Here is a 17,600-nt window from a genome sequence, read left to right as displayed (position 1 = left end):
CAAAACCTTCCAAATGATTTCCCCAAATATCATTAAAATACTCTTAAACACAAAATTTAACAACCCACCAAGAATTTCTGCATGATATAATGTTTATAAAACACCAATGACCTAATTCTTAAATTCTTAATGAACTCATTAGTATGTATGTTTACATACAGTACAAATGGAATCTGCACATTAACAAATACAAACATCATTTTTCCTTTATACCTCAGGAAATAAACAATAAACAGTTGTAACATAAATAATAATATAATGAATTAGATAATAAAAATAACATCTGAATTGGACCTGAGCTAGCAGAGTCCTTAAGTGCTTCACAGAAGTTATATTACTGGCAGTGTTAAATGTCTAGACTGCAGGGGGAGAGAAGGAAAAGGATAGTGATAATGCATAGCATATTTACACTCCTGTAGGGAGCAGGTGCAATGAGCCTGCAGTGCTCTGTACATCCTCTTGCCAGGACTCAAGGGCAGCTGAAGATTCTTCTCTAGACAACATTTGCAAATTCCTTATAGTTTTGTTTTTAATTTAGGTAATGAGTTTGGATAGTGAATTGGTTAGTCAATTTTTTTTATAAATGATTTTTTTACAAGTGATTACAATGTTTATATGGTGAAAGTCAGCATGGACATATATATATGTATATATATATATATATATATATATATACATATATATTTATATGTACATACACGCACATACACTGCATATATACATATGTATTCTGCTATATAATATTATGATAGCTACGACTTTTTTTCACTAATAGTTACTAAAAACATTTTCCATGGCATTCGTTTCCAAATCGCTGTTTTTAATGTTGAATAGTGCTCCATAATATCCAAATTAATAAATTACTATCTTCCTATTGTTGGCCATTTAAGTTGTTTCCAATTTTCCATTATTATAAACAATGCTTCATTTCTAAATGTCTATGTAAATTTGTGATTATTTTTAAATTATTTACAGTGGAAATACTAGCTTTTCAGGAACAAACATTTTTGAAGCTTTTAATCTGTATTGCCAAATCATTTTCCTGGTAAATTGCTAATGACAGCACCCCTCACACAATGTAAGAAAGTATCCATTTCAAACACCTGTCCAATACTGAACATTTTCTTTTATCATTTTTAAAAATTTTTTAACACTTATTTATTTTTGAGAGACAGAGAGAGATAGAGAATGAGCAGGGGAAGGGCAGAGAGAGAGGGAGACACAGAATCCGAAGCAGGATGCAGGCTCTGATCTGTCAGCACTGAGCCAGACATTGGGCTTGAACCTTGAGATTATGACCTGAGCCGAAGTCGGATGCTTAACTGACTGAGCCACCCAGATGCCCCAAACATTTTCTTTTAAAAAAAAAAAACACTTTACCGGGGCGCCTGGGTGGCTCAGTAGGTTGAGCTTCCGACTTCACTCAGGTCATGATCTCACGGTCTGTGAGTTCGAGCCCCGCGTCGGGCTCTGTGCTGGCAGCACGGAGCCTGGAACCTGCTTCAGATTCTGTGTCTCCCTCTCTCTCTGCCCCCACTCATGCTGTCTCTCTCTCTGTGTCAAAAATAAATAAACATTTAAAAACAAAACAAAACAAAAAACATTTTACCAACATGATAAGTGATTATGGTGTTCCTGTATTTAAGTGACCATTTCTTTCATTTCTATTTTTGCTAACTTTTTAATTTGTTGAGAATTTATATTTATTGACCATTTATACTTCTTTATTTTATGAATTTTATATTCTTATTGGAATTTTTTGTTTTTTATTTATTTATAAAGGTTTTTGCATATTAAGTGTAATTGCCCATTGTCTGCCTTCTTATTGGACAATGTGTTCTTATTGGATTATTTATTTTTTAATTTATTCATAAAGGTATTTGCATATTAAGTATAATTGCCCTTTGTCTGTCTTTTACATTGTGAATATCTTTTCTTTCCAAAGTCTGAGAGATTCCTAAGCTCAAGCTATATTCTCACTTACCAAATTAGATCAGTACCATTAGGAGTACTTGCTGGTATAAAATGAGCCTCCTCAATTCATTACAGCAGAGAATATATCAAATTTCCCACCTACCTCACCTCTACCTCAAAAGCTTTTCTTATTCATATAGGGTAGGGAACTGTGTCTTCAAAGCTGGTCTAGGTATCCCTAGGCCTGCCCTGATTTTCAAGAAAGCCCAATAAGTTTGTCAGGTAGTTCTTACACCCTTTTTTCTGAAACGGTCAAGTCCTGAGATTTCAGTGCATTTGGGCCAGGTAAACAGGATTGGCCAAGGTTGAGGCCTTGATGAAGTTAGTCCCTTAAATTGTCTAGGCCTCAGTTTCCTCATCTGTAAAATCAAGTGCATGATGCAGGTGATTACCAGCATCCCTTTCAGCTCTACCCTTCTGTGGGTCTTAATTAATACTGCAGGTGCCTGACAATAACTTCTCATTAGAGGACTTAAAAGATTCTGTTTGTTTTGAATGCCCAATTCTTTACTAAATGAATAAAACTTGTATTTTCTTTTCTTGATTAGCATTGACATGTTTCTTGCATATTTACTCACTAAGGATTAATTGCATCACTTTGGAAAATTCAAGCCTCTTTATCCATTCATCTATCAATGGACACGTGCTGCTTCCATATTTTAGACATAAATAATGTTGCAATAAGCATAAGGGTGCATATACCCTTTGTGTTCTTTGGGTAAATACCCCAGTACTGCAATTACTGGATTGTAGAGTAGTTCTATTTTTAACTTTTTAAGTAACCTCCGTACAGTTTTCCAGAGTGGCCGCACAGTTTGCATTCCCACCAACAGTGCACAAGTGTTCCTTTTTCTCTACATTCTTGCTAATACTTGCTGTTTCTTGTGTTTTTGATTTTAGCCATTCTGGCGGGTGTGAAGTAATATTTCATTGTGGTTTTCATTTTCCTTTCACTGATGACAAGTGATGTTGAACACCTTTTCATGGCTCTGTTGGCCATCTGTAAATTTTCTTTAAAGAAATTTCTGTTCATGTTTTCTGCCCATATTTTAATTGGGTTATTTCTTTTTCTGGTATTGAGTTGTGTAATTTCTCCATATATTTTGGATACTAACCCTTTGTCACATGTGTCATGGGCAAATATCTTCTACCATTCAGTACATTGTCTTTTTGTTGTCTCAGTGATTTCCTTTGTTATGCAGAAGGTTTTATTTTGATGAAGTCCCAATAGTTTATTTTTGCTTTTGTTTCCTTATCTCAGGGGACATATCTAGAAAAATGTTGCTATGGTTGATGTCACAGAAATTACTGCCTGTGCTCTCTTCTAGGATTTTTATGTTTAAGTTCTTACATTTAGGTCCTTAATCCATTTTGAGTTTATCTTTGTGTATGGTATAAGAAAGTGGTCCAGTTTCATTCTTTTTCATGTAGCTGTCCAGTTTTCTCAGCACCATTTGTTGAAGAGACTATCTTTTTCCCATTGCATAGTCTCACCTCTTTTGTCAAAGACTAACTGACCATATAATCATGGGCTTATTTCTGGGCTTTCTATACTGTTTCATTGATCTATGTGTCTATTTTTGTGCCAGTACCATACTGTTTTGATTACTACAGCTTTGTAGTATATTTTGATATCTGGGATTATGATACTCACACTCCAGCTTTGTTTCTCTTTTTCAAGATTGCTTTGGCTTTGGGGTCTTTTGTAGTTACATACAAATTTTAGGGTTGTTCTAGTTCTGTGATAAATGCTGTTGGCATTTTGATAGAGATTGCATTAAATATGTAGATTGTGGGGCGCCTGGGTGGCGCAGTCGGTTAAGCGTCCGACTTCAGCCAGGTCACGATCTCGCGGTCCGTGAGTTCGAGCCCCGCGTCAGGCTCTGGGCTGATGGCTCGGAGCCTGGAGCCTGTTTCCGATTCTGTGTCTCCCTCTCTCTCTCTCTGCCCCTCCCCCGTTCATGCTCTGTCTCTCTCTGTCCCAAAAATAAATAAAAAACGTTGAAAAAAAAAATTAAAAAAAAAAATAAATATGTAGATTGTTTTGGGCAGTAGAGACATTTTAACAATATCTGTTCTTCCAATCCATTCGTTTGTGTCATCCTCGATTTTTTATCACTGTTTTATAGTTTTCAGAATATAAGTCTGTCACCTTCTTGGTTAAATTTATTCCTGGGTATTTTCTTATTTTTGATGCAATTGTAAATGGGATTGCTTTCTTAATTGCTCTTTTGGCTGCTTCATTGTTAGTGTATAGAATGCAATAGATTTTGGTATATTGATTTTGTATCCTATGATCTTAGGGAATTAATTTATCAGTTTTAGTATTTTTTGGTGGAGTCTTTAAGGTTTTCTATATATAGTATCATGTCATCTACAAAGAGTGAAAGTTTTACTTCTTCCTTACCAATTTGGATGCGTTTTCTTTTCTTTCTTTTTGTTGTCCAATGGTTGTGGCTAGGGCTTCCAGTACTATGTTAAATAACAGTGGTGAGAATGGACATCCTTATCTTGTTCCTGACCTTAGAGGAAAAGTCTTCAGTGTTTCACCATTGAGTATGATGTTAGCTGTGGGTTTTCCACATATGGCCTTTATTTATGTTGAGGTATGTTCCCTCTAAACCTATTTTGTTGAGGATTTTTATCATAAATGGATGTTATACTTTGTCAAATGCTTTTCTGCATCTATTGAAATGATCATATGGTTCTTATCCTTTTTTATTAATGTGTTATATCATGTAGATTGATTTGTAAATATTGAACCACCTTGCATCCTGGGAATAAATCCCACTTGTCATGGTGAATGATTGGTTTAATGTATTGTTGGATTCAGTTTACTAATGCTTGGTTGAGGATTTTTGTGTCTATGTTCATCAGAAATATAGGCCTATAGTTCTCTTATTTGTAGTGTCTTTATCTGGTTTTGAAATCAGGGTAATGCTGGGTTCCTAGATGAATTTGAAAGTTTTTCTTCCCCATCTATTTTTTGGAAAAATTTAGGAATAGGTATTAATTCTTCTTTAAATATTTTGTAAAATTCACTTGTGAAACTTTCTAGTCCTGGAGTTTTGTTTGTTGGGAATTTTTTGATGACTGATTCAATTTCATTGCTGGTAATTGGTCTATTCAAATTTTCTACTTTTTCTTGATTCAATTTTGGGAGGTTATATGTTCCTAGGAATTTATCCATTTCTTCTAAGTTGTCCAATTTGCCAGTGTATAATTTTTAAGAATATTCTCTTACAAGGCTTTCTATTTCTGCGATGTCCATTGTTATTTCTCTTCTTCCACTCCTGATTTTGTTTATTAGAATTTTTTCTTTCTCTATTTTTTGAAGAGTCTGGCTAGAGGTTTACCAATTTTGTTGATCTTTTCTAAGAACCAGTTCCTGGTTTCATTGATGTGTTCTATTGTTTTTTGTTTGTTTGTTTGTTTGTTTGTTGTTTGTTGTTTTAGTTTCTATTTCAATTATTTCTGCTCTAATTTTTATTATTTCCTTTCTTCTACTGCTTTTGGGTTTTGTTTGTTCTTCTTTTTCTAATTCTTTTAGCGGTAAGGTTAGGTTGTTTATTTGAGGTTCTTCTTGCTTCTTGAGGTAGACCTCTATTGCTGTACACTTCCCTCTTAGAACAGCTCTTGTTGCATCCCAAAGATTTAAAATTTTTTTAATGTTTATTTATTTTTGAAAGAGTCAGAGTGTAAGCGGGGAAGGGCAGAGAGAGAGGGAGATACTCCGAAGTCAGGACAGAGCCTGATGCGGGGCTGGAACTCACAGACTGCGGGATCATGACCTGAGCCACCCAGGCACCCCTGCATCCCAAAGATTTTAGACGATTGTGGTTTAATTTTTCTTTGTCTCCATGTATTTTTTAATTTTCTTTTTTTTAAATTTTTTTAAATGTTTATTTTTGAGAGAGAGACAGAGTGTGAGTGGGGGAGGGGGAGAGAGAGGGAGAGACACAGAATCTAAAGCAGGCTCCAGGCTCTGAGCTGTCAGCACAGAGTCTGATGAGGGGCTTGAACTCAAGAACTATGAGATCATGACCTGAGCCGAAATTGGACACTTAACCAACTGAGTCACCCAGGCATTCCTAATTTCCTTTTTGATTTCTTGGTTGACCCACTCATTTTTTTAGTAGCATGTTCTTTAACCTCCATGCATTTGTGCTCTTTCTAGATTTTTTTTCTTGTGGTTGATTTGTAGTTTCATAGTATTGTGGTCAGAAAAGATGCACGGTATGACTTCAGTCTTTTTGAATTTGTTGAGAATTGTTTTTGGCCTAATATGTGATCTATTCTGGAGAATGTTCCATGTACATTTGAAATGAATGTGTATTCTGCTGTTCTAAATATATCTATGAAACCTATCTGGTCCAATGTGTCATTCAAAGCCACTGTTTCCTTGTTGATTTTCTGTTTGGATGATCAGTCCATTAATGTAAGTATTAAAGTCTCCTACTATTTATGTATTACAATTGAAACTTCTGTTATGTTTGTTATTAACTGCTTTAAGTATTTAGGTACTCCTATGTTGGATGCATAAATATTTACAGTTGTTATATCTTCTTGTTGAATTGTTCTCTTTCTTATTATATAGTATTGTTCTTTGTCTCTTGTTACTGTCTTTGTTTTAAAGTCTATTTTGTCTGGTATAACTATTGCTACCCCCGCTTTATTTCCATTTCCATTTTCATGGTAAATGCTTTTCCATCCCTTCACTTTCAATCTGCATGTGTCTTTAGGTCTTGTAGGCAGCATATAGATGGGTCTTAGTTTTTTTATCCATTCCATAATTCATGTCTTCTGATTGGAGAATTTAGTCCATTTATATTCAAAGTAATTATTGATAGATGTCCATGTGTTACTTGTTTTTGGTTGCTTTTGTAATCTTTCTCTGTTTTTTTTCTTCTCTTACTGTCTTCTGTCATAATTCGTTGGCTTTCTTTACTGACATATTTGGATTCTTTTCCCTTTATTTTTGGCATATCTATCACATTGTTTTTGATTTTTGGTTACTATTCAGTTTTTATAGAACATCTGCTCCATATAGCAGTCTATATTATGTTGATGGTCACTTAAGTTTGAACCCATTCTTTACTCTTTGCCCCTGCCTCCATGTTTTAGGGGTATAGTGTCACACTTTACATCTTTTTATTTTATGAGTTCCTTGACTTATTTTTACAGATATACTTATTTTCCCTGCTTTTGTGCTCTCTACTTTCCTTACTTAATGGTCTTTCCTTTCCACTCAGCATCCCCTATAATATTTCTTGTAGGTCTGGTGTAATGGTCATGAATTCCTTTAACTTTTATTTGTCTGGGAAACTCTTTATCTCTCCTTCTAGTGTTAATGATAGCCTTGCTAGATACAGTATTCGTGGCTGCATGTTTTTTCCCTTCAGTACTTTCAATATGGCATGGAACCCCCTTCTGACCTCAGAGTTTCTGCTGAAAAATCAGCTGATAGCCTTATGGTGTTTCCCTTGTATGTAACTGTTTTCTTTTCTCTTGCTGCTTTTAAAATTCTCTCCTGATCACTACTTTTTGCCATTTTAACTATTATGTGTCTTGGTGTGGACCTCCTTGGGTTGATTTTATTGGGGGCTCTCTCTGCCTCCTGGATCTGGATTTCTGTTTCCTTCCCGAAATTAGTGTCAGCTCCATGCTGTTTCCTGCAGGTGGCTTTGTGTTTATGCTCGGAGGTAAGGGAGAAAAATGCCAGCTTTTTTGCGAGAGGTATCTCCCAAGATCTCTGTCCTTCTGACACACTCTCTAAGATCAGTAAATAATTCTCCCTCCCATATGCCCCAGGGTTTTCAAACTTCTGCTTCTATGTTGTATCTCCTTGGGTTGTTTCTTGTGCTGTTTCTATAAGGTGGGGACTCAGTTTCCTCTCACCTTCTTGTTTCTTCCAGAGCCAACTGAGCCCACTGATTTTTAAAATTCCAGGTTTTAAGTCCTGCTGATTGTAAGAACACACAGAATTCATCCCTTCTGGTTTCAGAGCCGAATGTTATGGGAATTCATCTTATCCATATGGGCTCCCTGGTATAAGGGTCTTTTTCTCTCTCGTCTTGCACCTTCTGCATCTCTCTTTCCTATGAATAGTTCCACAGTTCCATTTAGCTCCAGACTGCATCTCCACCCTTCCTACCCTTTTTGATGTGGCCTCTCTTCTTCATAGTTAGCTGTGGAGTTTGTTCTGTCAGTTTTTGAGTTGTTTTCTGGGTTATTTACACTGATATGAGTGTTATCTAGTTGTATCCATGTGACAAGATGAGTTTCTCTGCCATCTTAAATTTACATTTTTAAATGCTGACTTTCATTATTTTATAGAGAATTATAATGAAGGAAGAGATGTTTAAAAATTTAGGAGGCTCTTATAAATTAGTCCAGAAGATATATAATAAGAGTCTAAACTAAGACACTGTAAATACATAATATCCTAATGATTCTAGTGTTTCATTCTTTATGGAATTAAAAAACAATTAGTCTCTGCCATCCTGCTACAAAATACCATAAGCTTTGATAAATACCAAGACTATTTTATTTTTTTACAGTTATAGGTTTAACAAGCATTTACCCATCTGCATTATATATCATATCAAATATTATTTCTTCTTTCAAAATAGGCTTAAGGTTTTATTTTCCCCCATACAACTGTCTATTGTAACAGTAGGTATATGTGAGTAGGATAATCTAAGAAAATAGAATTGTCTGAACCAGAATTAGAACTATGGGTTTACCTTAGAAATAATTCTTCATTCCTTGTATATTATATCACCTCTGTAATTGTTTTAATGTTGTTTATCTTCTTCTAACATGAACTCTTTAAAAAATTGAATTCCCTCTCTTCATGAGCTGCAGAATCAAAATCATTTCCATTAAAATAAGGTAAACTTTTGGTCCTATCACATTCCTAAAATGCCTTTGAAGATAGTTAGATTTTCCTAAGTCTAACCATTCATTGCATTTCCTCCCATAGGATACTAATTCATTTTTTTTTTATTCAGATATCAGCATTTTGTGGCATAAACTGAACTCTATCACCATTAGTATACTTTGAGTTGATCATACTCTCAAATTCCCTTATGCAGTGTTGAATAGAATTACTTGTTCCACATCAGTAAAAGCACATCAAGAAAAAGACACTTGACTTCATTGGTCCTCACAATCTTTATTTGAGAAAGGAGGAAGTCAGACCACAGAAACTATAAGCTTTTTTCCAGCCTTAGCATTGTGTGATTCTACATAAAATCAGCAGTTTCATTAATATTTTATTTAAAAAAATATATCTGAAATGTGCCTTCAGAGTAAATCATTTTAAAATTATTTTCAAAGATTTTATACTGTTCTAAATACTTCTAAAATAATTTATGTTATTTAATTATTATTGAGAACTTTTTACACTTAACATGTTATAAGTTACTTTAACAAAACACAAAATAAAACAGGGTCCTTGTCTCTATCTGCCTACATCTGATGAGTAAAGAAGCACTGAAATAATTAAACAGGGGAAAAACTTTATGAATTAAGAAAATTTTGTACTATAAAGGAGTTCCCAGAAAGGGGGTGTATTCAACTGGAGGATTAATGAAGGCTTTATGAAGGTAATGGAATTTGAGACCAAACTTGAAAAATGAATGAACTTTCATTCCAAAGGAGTAGGAAGAGAGAATACATTCTAAGACAAGGAAAGAGTATGAGTATAGCTTGAACTGTTTGGAGATTAATATAATAGTATAGTTATTTAAAAAGTTAGGGAATATACAGAACTGAAAAAAGACAGGGGCCAGTTTATAGAAGACCACTGTATTAATAGTCATTCTTTTGGTTACACATACAGAAAATTCAACTCAACCAGAAAAGAAAACGTATTAACTGAAATAACTAAAATTCAGAAGAAGACTAGCTTTACATATGGTTTATTTAATGGATCAAATTTTGCTCCCAGGAGACTGACTAGACTATTTCTCCCCCACGTTAATTTTCTTTCCAATTTTAGAGTGCTAGATGCTGGCAGATTCAAGCTGACATCATTAGTGCACCCAGTCCAGAAGAATCAGTCTGCTCTGAAATAGTCCCAGAACTGAGTCTATATGCCCTGGTTGACGGACTTGGATCAGATGCCCAGCCCCAGCTGTGACCAGTGGGTATTAAAGGCACTGTTTGCTCAGCCAGGGTCATTTGTTCCACCCCCAACGCCTCATAGTAAAATGTTTTCCACCACACAAATGGGCAAGAGTGGGGAAGAGAGAGTTCCTCAAAGCAGAGACAGTTCTTCCTCCCACTAGAAGAACTAATATGGCTTTGGGTGGCCATCTATATTCCATGACTATGAATAAAAAGCTAAAGTTTTAGATATTAGTAGGCAATAGAAAACCAATAAGGTTTTTGAACTGAGCAGTAAATATGATCAATGCTGGTCTTTATGAAATTGGTCTGGCTGCAATGAATATGACTGGCGTGGGAGATGGGTGGAGATGATAAAAGTAGCCTTGAGACTGGTAACAAGTTTAAAGAGTCTGTGGTAGGATGGCGGTAGTAAGAGTAAGAGTAAGAGTAGTAAGGAGGAGTCAAAAGCAAGAGAAATTTGTGGGGTTTTTTGCAAATATTTTTTTCACCAGGACTAGGAAATTCTCAAAAGTACATTTAATATTAAATGCAATATTGGATTGCTGAAAGAATATTGTCATAAAGAAAAAACAAATGTAAATTATTTTAGTGTAATTTCCTAAATTGGTTTAATAGGAAGCCCAACTCTGAAGCCTCCAGCTTGTTTATTCATTTGGAAGAACATTGCTGCCATCTCCTAGTCACCAGAGTCCATGTACTTTTCTTCAATCATAATTCCCCCTGGCAGCCTGGGGTCTGCTGTGTGGGCTTCCAAAATTCTTTCCAGGTCTAATGCCCTGAACACCAGTTAATCCCATTCAATGTGTCAAAGACACAGAAAGGGCAAGTGGGCAAACTTTAACAAAATGTTCCTCCTTCTGATTGAACAATAAAAACCAATTAGTCATTTTAATTTGGGTCTACAGTTTTTTGACTTTTGTTCTCTCCTACGCCATCTTTGAGCAGCAGGGTTTGAATTGTACAGATTATAAAAGAATGGTTGAATCACCACCAAAAGACTATTATTAATGATTTTTTTAAGTCCACAAGCATACTGACATCACCATTATTACTCAGCTTTTTAAAAGATTTAATAATACTGAATTTTCAATAGGCATTTAAAATGCATGAGGATTCACTTATTAATAAAATTTAACTTGATCAATACAAAATGTATTCTGCTACCACTCAACTCTTTAATTTAATTATAATGATTAAAACTAAAAGCAGTATTGCACATTTCTTGCTGTAAGAAAGCTGAGTGTGCTATGATTTTATGTCAAGTCCTCTGGCCACTGAAAATACAGTGAGATTATCTTATAAATAGAAGAGAATATGCATTGTGCTTTTCTCTTGCTACTGATGTTGCTCATGACTGTCATTGCAAAAGGCAAGAGCTAGCTTTGCCATACACTTACATCAATAAATAAACCACCTAGGCCACAGTTGCTGCTCAAATTTGATAGTACATACAAAGCACTTGGGGTTCTCGTTAAAACGCAGATTCTGATTCAGCAGGTCATGGATGGGGCCCAAGAGAGTCTGCAGTCCCAGGAGACTGATGCTACCGGTCAGTAGACCACACTTTGAGTAGGAAGGGTCTTTGAATTTAAAATGAGACTTATTTTCTGGAACTGGGACCTGGTATTAAATCATGCACATTTTAGGCTGCAAAACAACAATGTGAAAGGAATGAGATGTAAATTATCTTTGTTTTCTTCAGATGCATTGCATGCCTTAATAATATGAATTACTTTGAGTTTGAGTTTAGCTGGGCAATCATAGCCCAACCACTTCTAAGTCCGACTGTTGCTAATGGTGGTATTAAGGCCAGTGAATTCTATACCTGTGTACAGGTCAGTTAGAAAAGATTCATTAGTAACCATTCTTTGCACAGTGTGTACAGAGACTTTATTTTGCTTCCTATGATGGTATTGTTTGAGCTTGACACATATTACCAATTCATCTTCAAAGTTGTTTTTCCATGATTCTAATTTTTAATATGAAAACTAGAAAATCCTGTGAAAGGTCAAATAAAGCATTTAGATGTTTAGCAGAGTTTTCCATTTTTATTCAAATACTTCTGGTAATCCAAGGGGCAGACACATAGGTGTCTGCCACTTGTCTTTGTTCCAAAAGAACCACACCTTTTCCAAACTGCTGTATCTCTGGTTTGTTTGCCTTATGTCAGTTTACCTTATGATTCCCTGGAGTGAACAAGATTACACAAAGAGATACTTTCTCACCATTACTGAAATCAGAGGATAGAGAAAGTTATGCATATTTTCTCCTTTCAAGATCTTTTAAAAACCGCCTATTTGCAATTCGTAGCAAAAAAGATTTGCACAAATATAATTATATTATGATTCAGCTTTTTGTTAGGTTTATCATAAAATCCTTAGCGTTCACTGGAATACAGTTCATACCTGCTTTATCTTATGGATTTTCTACTGGTATATCTATTTGCACATGAAAGTTTCTTTTTTGCACCAAAACACCATATTACTTAGCCAATATCCTAAATTTGGATGGCAGTTTTTGGTCTAACCAAATAAGATGTATAAATTGCTAGCTGGTTCTGTGAATCAAAAGTATCTTGAAATACTGACACTTGAATTAATAGTCAAGTTTTTGCTCACAAAGCTTTTATTTATAAGCTGTGAAGGAACTTTCTGTGCTGTGAAGAGGATTAAAGTTCAAAAGTGAAGGGGAGGGGCGCCTGGGTGGCTCAGTCAGTTAAGCGTCCGACTTCGCTCAGATCATGATCTCACGGTCTGTGGGTTCGAGCCCCGCGTCGGGCTCTGGGCTGACAGCTCAGAGCCTGGAGCCTGTTTCAGATTCTGTGTCTCCCTCTTTCTCTGACCCTCCCCTATTCATGCTCTCTCTCTCTCTCTCTCTCTCTGTCTCAAAAATAAATAAATGTTAAAAAAAAATTTAAAAAAAAGTGAAGGGGAAATATTTGACTAGAAGAGGTTAGATGTAAACTTTTAGAGAGGGGAAATGGGAAGTTGTGGAATCTCTGTAGAGGTTTGTTTGTTTATTTATTTATGTATTTATTTATTCATTTAAAGAAAAGTCTAGGTAAGTTTATCTTTCTGGGATGATATGGTCTTATTCATCAATGTATTTCTGCTTTAGTACAGCACTTGCACATACTAAGTTCTTAATAAATATGAATGAAAACAGGGATGCCTTCACAGATTCACTTACATTCCTGAGATTTGTGAATGTAGGGAAAACTAAATGAGTTACTTAGGTTTTTAATAAATTATATACATTTGGGGTGCCTGGGTGGCTCAATTGGTTAGGCATCTGACTCTTGATTTTGGCTCAGGTCACAATCTCACATTCATGCGATCGAGACCCGCATTGGGCTATGTGTGGAGCCTGCTTGAGATTCTCTCCCTCTCTCTCTCTCTCTCTCTCTCTCTCTCTTCCCTACTCTCTCTCTAAAATAAAATTTAAATTTTTAAAAAAAAAATTTTTAATGATATATTGAGTTTTATCTCCAACTCTAGGTAGTTGCCATGCTGTGATGGCTCGTTGAATCTGTCATTAGATAATAGGAAGCATAGTATGGATTGGAATAGTTTGGCTCCACTATTACTTCATAGAATTCTAGCACCTTCAAATCAAACAGAAGAATTTCCCCAAGATTTTTATACCAATATGCTAGCATTTTACAGTAAATATTTCCCTTCTTTTAAATTTGTAGAGCTTGACATCTCAGAAAATGGTCACTCATCTTCTCTGGAATGGAAAAAAGTCTGTTTACATAATCACATATGGTGGCTTATAATTTACAACTCCCTTTGCATGCATTCAGTTCTCAGCAGCCCTGTGTAGTAGGCTGGGAAGATATTTGCCTTACTTCAAAAATGAGGAAGTAGGGGTACCTCGGTGGTCCAGTTGATTGAGCATCTGACTTCGGCTCAGGTCATGATCACAGAGTTGGTGAGTTCTAACCCCACGTGGGGATCTGTGCTGACAGCTCAGAGCCTGGAGCCTGCTTCATATTCTGTGTCTCCCTCTCTCTATGTCCCTCCCCTGCTCATGCTCTCTCTCTCTCTCTCTCTCAAAAATAAATAAACATTCAAAAAATTTTTAAATGAGGAAGTAGAGAATTAGTATACTTGCTTAAAAAAGCAGTGAGGTAGGGAGATGGAATTAGCATTTCTGCCTGCAGACTCCTATCCAGTTCTCTGTCCTATAAAGAACAATAAGACAGGTGGTACTTTTACCTTTTACAGTTCCTATGAACATGTCTCAATTTTCAGGATAAAACCATGAATTTGTCATGCAGGGTTTGGATATAAAAAAGCTGAAGTCTAAAGAGGGTAAAGGATATTTCCCAAAGTTAACTATTGGTGGAATCTAACAGGAATCCACATCTCCTGCCTTTAGAAGTCTTAATCATTTTGTGGTTGGCTGGTTGGTTGGTCAGTCAGTCCATTGTTTTTGGACCACAGATGTATTGGATTAGATTAATCATTTCTTTGATTTATGCCACTCTTTCTTCACTAGTCCATGCATAGCTGTGTTTTATTTATATAGCAATTTTTATCGGATAATATACATCCGTGAGTCACCACCCAACCTAATAGCTAAGACATTGACAATTAACCTTCATATAAAATGCCCCCCCATTTCTTTCCCCTGGTTCTCTTTTCCCAGGACCACCAATATTCTGAATACTATATTCCATATAGTACATGATATATATTTATGTTCTTAGGGAGTTGATATATTTTTTAACTTTATGAAAGGTATAACATACTATATGCACTATTTGGGGGATTATATTATGTTGTATATAACTTGGGGGGCGGTTGCTGTGTAAATGGAGATCTTATTACCTAACAAAACTAGGTAGTCACAGTATACATATACATATACATATACATATATGCACATGTATATATTGTATATATATTTATAATGTAGAAGCTCCATAAAACTATCCAATGTCTTTAACTTGAGATATATCTAAATGCACTCTACCTGTATATTACATACTAAAGATCCATTCATTCAACAAATATGTTTAAAGTACCAACCATGCGGCAGGAGGTATATTGTGCTGATACATCCGTGCAAAAGCAGATACACTCCTCTCTGATCGCATGGAAATAACATTGCATAGAGAGAGACAGACAATAAATAAAATATGTAAAATACATGGGATATTAGATGATGTTAAGTGCTAGGGAAAAAAACAAATCATGGAAGGCCTCTAGGGACTGGGGTTTGGAATTTTAAATAGGGTGCTCAAAAATGAATTGAGGGTGGGGTGAAGTGGGGCGAGTCTTTATTCACTCAATGATAGGTAACTTGTGAGAGCTAAATCAGAACAGAAGTCAACTCAGGGACACCTGGGTGGCTCAGTTGGTTAAGCCTCCGACATGGGCTCAGGTCATGATCTGAGGACCGTGAGTTGGACTCCCGCATGGAGCTCTGTGCTGACAGCTGGGAGCCTGGAGCCTGCCTCGGATTCTGTCTCCCTCTCTCTATACTCCTCCCCTGTTCGCTCTTTCGCTCTCTCTCGCTCTCTCTCTCTCTCAAAAATGAATAACCATTAAAAAAAAAAAAAAAAAAGAACAGAAGTAAACTCTTCGGAAACCCCCACGCTCAGCCCATTATGTCTGTGCGATGACAGGCTCAGTCGGTATGGATGGCCCTGGAGACACAATGCATCTTCCTCCCACTTTTCTTACATCTGACCATCTACTGTGCCGGAGTCTCCGTGCATGCGGCCGCCGCACCTGAACGCCTTGCGCGACCACCACTCACGGGCACTTTGCCGGCCGCGTGCATGCACCGCCTTCGGGCCTCTCACGGGCCCGCCGGGAACGCGCGCGCGTGCCCGGCCCCGCGGCCTCTCGGCAGAGACGCGGCCGGGAGGGCGGCGCGCGCCCCGCTCAGCAGCTGCTGCGGCGGCTGGTGTGGGCGCTCACGTCAGGGTTGGGAGGAGAAGGGGGTTCGTGACGAAGATAGAGAGACATGAGGCAGCCCGGCAGGAAGCGAGAGAGTTCGGTGGAGGAGTGAGTTTTAGAAACGCCCGGCGAAGCAGGACCTGAGCCTGCGGGTGAGCTTGGCCGCCTGGGCTCCTCATCTCCTCCGCGCGCTCTCCTGTGTCCGCTTTCAGCACCCCGAGCGGAGAACAGTTCCCGGCAGCCTACAGAGCGGCCAGGGGGCCACAGTGGCCGGGCTACCTGGAGCCTTCCACCCGGCTCAGGGGCACCGTCTGAGAACACACTGTGCACGCCGTCTTCTCCCCTCTGTTGGTGTGCAAGTAAACACGAGGGAAAGCATCCGGCGGCCTCAGGGAGCCCTGAAGAAGCCGAAGCAGAATGTACCAGGGACACATGCAGGTAAGACATTTCCACCGAACTGGAAAGAAATCTTGGGGGGCTAATTTAAGAGCAAGGTGGCTCACTAAGTTATTGTGGTCAGGCGCTGCCCTCACACAGTTCAACAAGTGAAGTGGTGCAACATGACCATGACATTTCTGTCCAGTAAACTAGACAGGTTTCTGAGGGTGGGAGAAAGGGAGGAACGACCTCGGAACTTCGATTGGGGAAGTTTGTTTTCTGTGCATTCCCTGAGCCTGTTTCTTTAAACAAGATCAAGGAATCCAAACAGAGGAAACCTGGAGATGACTGTGTTTCCGTTGTAATCCTCTATTGATGCAACTCGGCATGTATGTCAACTGAAGGGCAAACAATAATAGAGAGACAAAGCTTTTCCTTTACCATCTGCAAAGGTTTCTTGACAGTTAGAACACTTTGCCACTTTTGTATAATTTTTAAAAGTGATAATTTTTTAAATGGTTTGTGCTGTATTTTCCCCCTTCAGAGAGTGGGACATTGTCACCTATCTCTACAGTCACAGGATGACTTGGGAGGATGAATTTCAAACATATGTCCAAGAGAGTCTAATGTTTTTCAGGGAAGATGCTGCCTCTGGTTGTTAATGCTCATCTGAGCTGAGCCTCTGCTTCTCTCTGATGCACTCTACTCTCTTGGGAAAAATTATTTTAACCTTGACTTCAGTTCTCATTCACATGGTTGGTTCTTCCTTACAAAGGCAGCTGTACACTTTGGGGGAAAAAAATACTAACTCAGCTTCCTAAAGTATGAACTGAGCTCTTTTTGCTGTTCTAAATGCTTTAGTCATCAGGTTTGATGTTTGGAGTTCCTTTCCATTCCAAAGATGGTCAAATATAGTCATCATATGTGGTATCTTCACACTAGTGTGTAACATGTGTGAATATTGACGGTGTTGCTTCTGTGTCTTTGGAGCAATTGAAAATAGGTAGATATATTATTGCATTCATAATTTAGTATTACCAAATATTTAATTTCTAAGTCTGTGGGGAAATTCTCTTAGACTGTAATTTATTTTTATATAAAACGGTATTAATCAGTGTCATAAGTTTTGTAAGATTTCTGAATCAGCACTATCAGAATTCCAAAACCATTTCCCATATTACTGACATCATCCTGTTTGAA

The 17,600-nt window shown here is 37.2% G+C and overlaps 1 protein-coding gene across 6 annotated transcripts in view; it reads left to right on the top strand.

The window, feature by feature from the left end:
• The first annotated feature begins 15,991 nt into the window (after positions 1 to 15,991).
• Positions 15,992 to 17,600, top strand: part of PEX5L (peroxisomal biogenesis factor 5 like) — a 231,018-nt gene continuing 229,409 nt past the window's right edge. For 3 of the 6 annotated variants that reach the window (XM_058730585.1, XM_058730583.1, XM_058730582.1), the window contains exon 1: positions 15,994 to 16,460. In XM_058730585.1, the coding sequence (XP_058586568.1) occupies positions 16,440 to 16,460 (21 nt within the window). In that variant the 5' untranslated portion in view covers positions 15,994 to 16,439. Of the gene's footprint in view, positions 16,461 to 17,600 lie in introns of all 6 variants that reach the window. The other 3 variants (XM_058730586.1, XM_058730590.1, XM_058730591.1) reach the window with 3 other exon arrangements.

This window comes from Neofelis nebulosa, chromosome 5, assembly GCF_028018385.1.
Source record: "Neofelis nebulosa isolate mNeoNeb1 chromosome 5, mNeoNeb1.pri, whole genome shotgun sequence".
Classification (NCBI taxonomy): Eukaryota; Metazoa; Chordata; class Mammalia; order Carnivora; family Felidae; genus Neofelis; species Neofelis nebulosa.
This window is presented reverse-complemented; position numbering and strand designations above follow the sequence as displayed.